Source organism: Grampus griseus, assembly GCF_964374135.1.
Source record: "Grampus griseus genome assembly, chromosome: 1".
In the NCBI taxonomy this organism is placed as follows: Eukaryota; Metazoa; Chordata; class Mammalia; order Artiodactyla; family Delphinidae; genus Grampus; species Grampus griseus.
In genome coordinates this window covers 174,175,577-174,185,056 of record NC_139017.1, presented here as the reverse complement: position 1 = coordinate 174,185,056, position 9,480 = coordinate 174,175,577, and the positions used below count along the sequence as shown (strand labels likewise).

Here is a 9,480-nt window from a genome sequence, read left to right as displayed (position 1 = left end):
AATGTCAAAGTTAATCATGGAAGGAGATGCTGAATTTCAGTTGGAGGTTAGCGAAAATAAAGATTTCTTCCAATCCAATTTCGCAGACCCCCTGACTTCTGTTCAGGGACCCAAGGTTTAGAAGTCCTGATCTGCATTCCCTTGCCTCTAGGCACATAATACAAACAATTCCCCCTTGTATGGGGAGAAGGTTTTGAATTTATCAAAGCACCTTCACACAAGAGTCATTTATTTCATGGGAATTCCTAACCATCTTTCTGAAGTTGGAAGGTGTTACTAGACCCATTTTACAGGTGGGAACATAGAGCGTAACACATAACCCACTTGTTTGAGGTTACAGAATGATAATGACAGAGCTGGAGACAGAACCCAGGTCCCCTAACTCCCAGCCCACTCCCCACTCTTTCGCATCAAGCTCCCAGCTCCAGAAATGCTGCTTAGTTAACTTTTCTTGAAGTTTTCTTTTGAGAGACGCCACAGCCTTTCTCCTGAGCTCACCTGTCCTCCGTTTGGTCATCTCTCAGGACCCCCTTGAACAGCCACATTGATTCCTGTGGTGCTCGCGGGCAACCAGGAGCTCTGATTTCCAGCACTCTCCTTCACATACTAGCAGAGGTGATAATTAACCTGCCACTGGGAGAGTGTCAATCCTGCAAGGTGGTCAGTGACCTCTGTTGGAGGCAAGTCTCTGGCAAGTCTCTTTCACTGTGTCTGGCAAGTCTCTTTCACTGTGTCTCAGTTTCTACTTTTGTAAAACAGGATGATGAACTGTCGTCCTTGGTTTTGGAGGAAGCTGTAAAATTGGCTAAAATTATGACAGTAACTAGGGGAGAGTAAGTGATTCATCCTCGGGAGAAATTATTACCCGTAATGTTATCATTGCCATGAGTTAGGGCCAGAGCCCACCTATACCTTGCCTTTACAGGTCAATGAGGTGGAACCATAAATCCCAACTCTCTAAGCTTATTACCTACTTTACTTCCCTTCCTGGATTCTATGCTCCAGACAAACTGAAGTATTACTGTCCATTGCCTCTCAAACTTCCCCATTTCTGTATGTCTACTCGTGCTCTGCCCACTGCCTGGACGGTCCTCTCCCACACCTTGACCTAGGATGTGGGATCTTAGTTCCCTGACCAGGGATCAAACCCATGTGCCCTGCAGTGGAAGCGCAGAGTCTTAACCACTGGACCGCCAGGGAAATCCCAAAGATTCACAATGAACATTTACTGAGTCAAATGATTTATTTGAAGCTTCCATCAGCCTAAGTCCAGAGGAGAGGCTCCCAGGAAGCACGATTATGAGACTAGGTAGCTTGTTCACGGCGAGGCTGCTTGCTCAGCTCAGCTGAGATGGGCCTCCTTTCTGCAAGGGGAGCAAGTGCCCCTCAGCAAGTGAGGGGATCCACCCAATCACCAGACCCCTAAGCCGATGGCCGGAGGTCAGACCACTGCTGCTTCTTGGGGGTGGGGTGGGGGGCTGAAAACAAGACCCCAAAGTGCAGGTTATCTTGTTCTTAAGGGTTTTTTTTAAAAGGTCAGGAATCCTTTTAAGAATCTGAGGAAAGCTACAGAAACTCTCCTCATGAAAAAAAAAAGTACATACATTTTGCAATTCCAGGGGTTCACAGGTCACTTGAAGCCAGGTTACGGACACTTGAGCAAAAAAAACTCTAAGGTGTTTTTAATCTAAGACCCTGCAAATGTCTGGATTTTTGGCTTCTTATCACCCTTGAAGAGTTCCATTCCTCCACTGGAAGAATATGACTGTCTTAGTCCGTTTGGGCTCCTACAGCAGAATACCACACACCAGGTGGCTTATGAACAACAGAAACCTATTTCTCACAGTTCTGGGGGCTAGAAGGCTGAGATCAGCGTGCCGGCGTGGTCGGGTTCTGATGGGAGCCCTCTTCTGGGCTGGAGATAGCTGTCGTCTCTGTGTCCTCACACGGCAGGGAGAGGACTAGAGAGCTCCCTGGGGTCTCTTGTATAATGGCACTGATACCATTCATGAGGGCTCCACCCTCATGATCTATTCACCTCCCAGAGGCCCCACCTCCCCTAACCTTGGGGGTTAGGCTTCAACATGTGAATCAGCCCGTAACAACGCCCACAGGAGAATCCAACTTCCTCCTGGAAAAGCCCTCCGGAGGAGCCACAGACCTCCTGGTTAGTGTCTTAACCCGAAGCAAAACTTGTGTTCAGGTAGTTTATTTAGGAAGAGATCCCAGGGGACAGCAGAGGGAGGCTGGGGGAGGGTAAAATGGAGGGAGGGAAATTGAATCAAGGGTGTCTTCCCAAGTTCTTCGCCACTGTGGGCAGTGGGGGGCCTGATCTTGCCGTCTGAGGAGCCGTGTAGAATGTGTCACAGAACTGTCTGCCCAGGGGATGGCGGAGGGAGCACTGGTCCACGGGCTCCACCTCTCATGGGAGAATGGCTGCCCCTAGCAGCGATATCCTTGGCCTGCTTTGAGGCTACACACATGCTGAGTGCCGAGCAGCTTCCTGAAGGTCAGAGAGAAGGTGAGGTCAGATGCTGCCAGGGACCCGCACCTGGAAAGAGCTGGTGGCTGCAACCACGGCAGGAGTGAAAGGTGGCCTGAGAGGACATGAGATGGGGCATGAGAGGCCAAGGTGCCCGTAGGTTTTCAGAGAGTTAATACATTTCCAAACCAACTTTTCAGCTGTTGGGAACTGCTGGGTAGTATGCAATTCCACACCAGGTGTCTACCCCTGAAAAGCAACTTGACCAAGCCTCTCTGCGCATCCAGCCCAAGAAGAGAGCTCCAGTGCATTACCGGACCGTGAGAGGCAGACCCACTAGAGTTAGTGGATGGCCTGCTCCCAACTGAGGCTGAACTGGAGGCACTGCAGAGGCTCACGGCAGACGCCCAGCAGCTTTCGGAGTGGGCTGATGTCATCCCAGAGGGCAGGAGCAAATGCATTACCCACCCCATCCTGTGGGAGCCATCAGAGGAGTGTGTGGGGAGAGAGCATGGGCAGAAACAGAGTGTAGGGACTGAGAGAGAGGCTGGGCTGACAGTGAGCCCCGTCTGGCCCCAGCCTGGGCTGCTCGGCCTTGAGCACGTTTCCTCATCTCTCAAATTGGGATCTTAAGCCTTAGCAAGCTCCTGCCCGCATGAGGCCGTGTTGATGTAAAATACGCCGCACGCGTGCTCGCTTCGATGCCCTATGATTCGCAAGTGCTCGTCTACTGAAATTCTAGCCGTTGGCTCGGTATTCTCCAGGCACAGGTACATGGGTTCATGTTGACATGTACGGGAGCCCACGCCATGCCTGGTTCCAAGTTAACAGGGTGAGTGGGAGCCCTGAAGCGCTGCTCCTGTGGTCAAGTAACTTCCAGTTGAACGCAATGACTAGAGGGCATGTCACGCCAGACACCACAGCCCACCACACCCCGCCGCCAGCCAAGGGCCCCTGGCCAGAAGGGTGAGGCACCCCCAGGGCAGGAGTGGAAGGCGCACAGGACTGGAGCGACAGCAGCAAAACCAGAGCAACTCGTAGAAGAGCCTGAAACCCTCGTGTACTTTCTCTCCCAGCCACCTGCGGGGGCCGGACACTCGGCAACTTGGCAAGCAAACCAGGCTTCCTGGTGAGCCAGGGTGCTCAAAACGCCCATCTGGGAAGCCAGGGAAACCACCAAGACACTGAGGGTGATGGTCCACACTCAGCCCGGCCCCTCTTTGCTCCATTCTCCCCACAAAGGAAGGACTCAGACCTTAGCTTCGAGAACAATCGGCAGGAGGCCCACTCAGGGTTTTTCCTGCCCCCGGTCCTATGGGCAGCAAAACCGGGGCAGGCAACTCTCTTTAGGGCAGGCAGGGGGAGAGGCACTGCAGCAGGAAGGGGCCAGGGTAATGCTCCTCGAGCAGCCCACTCAGCTGGGACATGCAGCAATCCCCCAGGTGGGCAGCACGGGGGCCACCTCCACAGCCTCTGAGTGGGCTCCTCTGAAGAGGAGAGGACGTGGGAAAAGTATACTGTCACCACGGCGGGGCCTTTGCTTCGGACTCCACCCAAAAGCCTGGTGACCGAGGAAGGTCCGATGTCTCCAGAGGTCTCAACCACACGCAAACCGGTCGTGGAGGTTTGAAAGAGATTTATTTAAAAACAGAACACAAAAAAAAGCTTTGGTATTCCAAAACCCAACAATCATCGATCACTAGAAAGTTAAACACCTCCCCTAAAGCCCAGAGGTACAAAACCACAGATCTCCATAGGCTCACGATAAGAAAGACGCAGTGTGCAAACCCGAGGGTGACGGAGACCCACTCCTTCACGCAGGCGGCGTGCGGGCCTCCAAACCTCCCGAGGTGGTGCATATTGGAAATCATTGCCAAGATTCCCTACCGAGAGTGGATGCAAAAGCCATCCAGGAAAATCTCGACAATAAATTAAAAATTCATTCAAGAAAGAACACATTAAATTAGGAAAAGAACACATTTTTTCCTAGACAAGAGTCTTTTCAAAAGAGGGTCTATTTCCTGGGACAGAAGAAAGGGGGAAAGTGGAAAGAGTGAATTCAATTTCAAGTATTTTCCATATAGGTTCACTTTATTGAGTCGAAAGCTTACAAAAGGTCCACCAGCCCCGCCCCTCCCGCTCCCTGATGCAAACTCCTGAACATCCACGCGCACTTCCGAGTCACTGGTGTCCCCCAACAAGGCACAAAAGGCTGGGTGCTTTCAAAGGATCCCTTGTTCGCAGCAGCAGGACTTTCAGTGCTGGGTGTCTTGTGCAAGTGGCGACTGAAAGCAGGACTGATGCCACTCAGACACTGGGATCTTCCTGTTCAATCAACAAGACAGGTCGTTACTGCTCACGCCAACCCCGGTGGACAGCTACAGAAATCTCAAGGGAAGCAGGCGATGGAGACACCCTGCTGGCACCCCACCCAGGCTCCGAGCCCACCTTGCTGACAGCACTTGGCCCAGGGGCGGGCTAGAGCTGCCACAGACTCGGGGGCCCAGGCGCCTCCTTAGGCGGGTGCGGCGAGTTCACGGGCTCTGCTCTGGCCAGGCCCGGCTGGAGCTCAGACCTGCCTCTGGCCCTTCTCCCACTCCTTCAGGTCAAGTGCTACTTCCTTCTCCAAACCAGAAGCCACAGAGCCCCTCTCTCCTGAGTCCGGGCTCTTTAAAGAGTGGGAGCACAGAGCTGGAGCTTAACGTACCCTCCACCCCACTACACTGAACTCGGGACAGAACGCAAGGCCAGGGCCCCGGGCTCTGGAGGCGCAGTGGCTTTATACCTTACTCCTGAAGAGGGGTTTGGCGCCAGGCCCACAGTACTCGTTGTAGATGAGCTTGAATAGGAAGAGGTGGAAGAGGGTGATGAGGGAGGCCACGCTGAACCAGAAGAGGAAGGGCAGCCCGGGGTCCTGCTGGGCCATGTGCTCGTCGTGGGCCAGGATGGCCTTGAGGTGCAGCGTGTGCCGCAGGTCCTGCAGGTGCGTGAGGTCAGTGGAGATGTAGAGCAGCGGCGTGATGGGCTGCGTCACCATGACCGAGAAGGTGTGGCCCTGGGGCGCCGAGGTCAGCTCCACAGGCTCGTCCAGGCAGCCCGCTTCGCAGGCGTAGATCTTGACGAGCTGGCCGCGGGACTCCACAGACACGTGCAGGTACGGCTTGCCCTCGGGGTCCGCGAGCACGGCCAGGTTGATGTGGTCATTCTTGTAGCGGATGCCATGCAGGGCGTAGCTGTTGTGCAGCACGTCGGGGTCAGCCTGGAACTGGAGGTGGTTCTCGGTGAACTGCAGGCCGCCGAAGCTGAGCACCATGCCCTGCAGGATGCCCGGGGCGCCCGCCCGCACCAGCCCCTTGCAGCCGCGCTTCTGCAGGGTCAGCCTCCACAGGTCCCAGAGCTGCAGGATCTGCTGGATGGAGGACAGGCGGCCCGGCCAGAGGTTCCCAGCGTGCATGGTGGCGTGGCCGCTGAAGCAGTGATCTTCATAGTTGAGTGTCGACTCCATCTGGTCTCGCTCCCTGTGGCTCAGGTCGGGGCTGAGCAGTGGCGCGGGGGAGCAGGAAAGCATGTAGTACAGCGTCAGGTTCACGGTCAGGCCTGATGGAGTGTGAGCATCGGTGATCTTCTTCATTTCCACACCTGCAACACCACAGAGGTTGTACATTAAGGAGGAACGGCATGGCCAAGAGGCTGAGGTTATGAAACAAAGATCAAGAGCAGCAGAGACACGAAGCTTTTGTCCTCAGGGATGAAAACAGCAGCTCCAGTCTCCCACAAGTACGGGAGAGCAGCATTGCCTGGCTTCCTCACGTGACCACCTTGAGCCCTCTGGGCCTGAAACTGAAAATTCCGCCAGTGGGGCTCCTGCCAGAGCCCAGAAGAACACAGATTTAGCCAAGCCTAGGGCGCCAAGTCAAAAGGCCAGTTCCCCGACTCCAAGAACTGTCACAACGCCCTGGCCAGTCGTGGGCTGCTTCTCTCTCACTGGGCCTGCAGCTTTAAACAACATCTGAGCGCAGGATCGCACAGACTTGTATGAGCTCTAGACTCAGACAGCTCACCGCCCACATGGTGTCTCAAGCTGGATGTCTGACAGGCATTTGGGAACGGACAAGGTTTGAATCCTTCCAGCCCCATGCTAATCCTTCCCTAAATCACCTCCAGACACCCGCTGGAGCCCTCCCCCCAAATCCAGGAGTCACCCTCAAGTTCTCACTCCCCACAGCCAGTCCACAGAACGCCCAGTGGCTCCAGCTGCAAAAGTTTCCGACTCATCCACCCCTGCTTCCACGGTCGCAGCGCTGGTCCCAGCCACCGTCCTCTCAGCTGGGCTCCTGCCAAAACCTCCTATGTGGTCTCCACACTCTACTTCCCCCTCTCCCCCACACTGTCTACACTCTGACACAGCAGCACCGCGACCTTTAAAAACGTGCACCAGATAGTGCCTCCGCCCTGCCTCCCATCTCACTTAGAATAAAATTCACTGTCCTCACCAAGGCCCCAAGGTAAACCCTCTGGCCACTGCCACCCTCCCCTTGCTCACTACCTGCCAGCCACACTGGCCACTCAACCAAGCCCGCCCCTGCCTCAGGGCCTCTGCCCTGCTGGCTCCCTCCAGACCACCACACAGCGCTTCCTCTAGCTGTGTAGGCCTCAGCTTCTGCAATTCCTGCTCACAGAGGCCTGCCCGACAGCGGAGCTACACACTCTTAGCCCCACCCACTGCAGTCACTCACCCCCAAGCACATATTTTTATCTTTTCTCCTTATAACGCTTGAGCCTAAAAAGCTATCTCGCTTTTTTAATCCAAATTTTCGCTTTCTAATATCTGTCTTCCGCCCGCCCAGAATTTAAGAACCATGAGAACCGGAACTTTGTTCTGTTTGCTTCCGTATGCCCCACGTGAAGAACACTTTCTGGCAGAAGCATTCGATAAATACTTGACTAAATTAAAGGCTCTTTGAGCAACTATGTTTAAGGATTTAGACAACTAGAACTCTGGAAACCAAAATCTCTTAATCTCTCTCTCCTCTACACTAGGATTTCCTTTTCTTAAGCAGTCAAGGGGGCGAAGGAGTTTTCATTTGACAGGAGCATCCCACCTGCTGAAGAGATTCCACTACCCCCGCCCCCCATGAAAAAGCTGCAGCCACAACAGCGAGGCCACAGCTCAGGCTAGCGGGAGTCATGTCAGGAAGCCCATGCCTGTCACCAGCCAGAAATGTGGGGAACTGAGTTAAGAACCCCGGGATCGGGCTTCCCTCGTGGCTCAGTGGTTAAGAATCCACCTGCCAATGCAAGGAACACGGGTTCGAGCCCTGGTCTGGGAAGATCCCACATGCCGCGGAGTAACTAAGCCCGTGCACCACAACCACTGAGCCTGTGCTCTAGAGCCTGCGTGCCACAACTACTGAGCGCATGTGTCACAACTACTGAAGCCCGCGTGTCTAGAGCCCGTGCTCACAACAAGAGAAACCCGTGCACCGCAATGAAGGTAGCCCCCCACTCACCACAACTAGAGAAAGCATCCGCGCAGCAGCGAAGACCCAATGCAGCCCAAAATAAATAAATACATTAAAAAAAAAAAAAAGAATCCCGGGATCGGCCAGGCCTCTGACCTCCCAAACCACGCTGCTCAAATGAGGCTTCAGCCACAAGAACGAATAACAGTAAGATCTGCCCTTTGCACTCCTCTTTCACGACCATCTCATAAAAGTCCTCTGAGGTACGTGCTACTGTTATTATTGAACACAAGCCCAGAGAGAGTAGGGTTCAAGGTCACACAGCTACTAAGTGGTGGAGCAACAGTCAGCCCCAAATCAAACGCCAAGCCCAAGTTTGAACTACGCCGGGACCCCGCCCTTCAGTGTCACCTCTGCAGACTCTGCAGGGGCATCTCCAGGATGGACCGTGCTCACCCTGGTGCAAGGTGTGGACGGTGGACCAAGCACTCGCCAGGCCTCACCTGGGCTGAAGAGCTGGGCCCAGAGGCGCTGGTGGTCCTGAAGCAGCTCCGCCGCCGGCATCTCCAAGAGCTCCAGCATTTCCTTCCGTGCCAAGTCCTGGAGCACCTTGAGCTCCTTGCCTGCTTTGCTTTTGAGCACCTGGGGGTTAAGAGGGCCGGAGACGTGCACCACCCACAGCACAGTCTCGTCCAGTTGCGTCTTGGGAGCCACTTGGAGACGGTTCACTAACTTCTTGGCGGCCACCACCAGCAGGTGCACCAGCCCCGTGGGAAAAGGCGGGGACCGGCCCGAGTAGAGGAGGAACTGATGGTCTCCGACCTTCTCCAGGGTGCTGGTGAAGGCCTTGGGGACCGGGCCGGCAGTGGGCCCGACAGTCTGCAGCGCGGCCACGCGTTCCGTGGGGTTGTTGAGCTGGATGCGCTGCAGATAGACGTGGGGTCGGCCCCGGTGCGCCAGAAAGTCCTCTTGCAGCAGCACGCAGTCTCGGCCGGATCCCGTGACGAGGCCGGAGGCCGAGGCGGGGCCCGGGCCGGCGGCCGCAGGGCCGGGACCCGGAGTCCCGAGCTGCAGGCAGCGCACCCGCCGCAGCAGCCCTTCCCGCAGCAGCAACACTGACTCTCCAGCTTCAGAGAGCGCGCTCAGCGGGCGCAGCTGCACGAAGGGCACGAAGTCCGGCGCCACGGCGGGCTCCCGCTCCCCAGGGGTCACCCACAGCCGGTTGGCGACCACGTCCAGGGCCAGGAAGCCGTTGGCCACCAGGGCCGGCACTCCAGGGCCCAGTGGTACAGCCTCGCCCCGCTCCCGCAGGCCGCGCCACGCGCGGGTGGCTGCCTCCAGACAGGCAGAGGGCTCGGCGGCGCCCGGCTCGCCGCGGGGCCAGGGCAACAGCTGCAGACCGCCCGCCGCCTGCCGCGCCCCGGAGCCCGCGAACCACAGAAGCAGCACCAGGAGGCCGAGCAGGCAGAGTAGGCGGCGGGCCCAGCTGCTCGACAGCAGTCCCGGCAGCCCCTTAAGCCGCTGCTGCAGCCACAT

At 55.9% G+C, this 9,480-nt stretch overlaps 1 protein-coding gene across 1 annotated transcript; it reads right to left on the bottom strand.

The window, feature by feature from the left end:
• Positions 1–4,111: 4,111 nt before the first annotated feature.
• On the bottom strand, positions 4,112–9,480 carry KIAA2013 (the record flags this gene model as incomplete). The annotated part of the gene is made up of 3 exons (XM_082664998.1): positions 4,112–4,807; positions 5,268–6,121; positions 8,448–9,480. 3 exons carry the CDS (start codon positions 9,478–9,480, stop codon positions 4,790–4,792), a joined length of 1,905 nt encoding a protein of 634 aa, XP_082521124.1. The 3' UTR covers positions 4,112–4,789.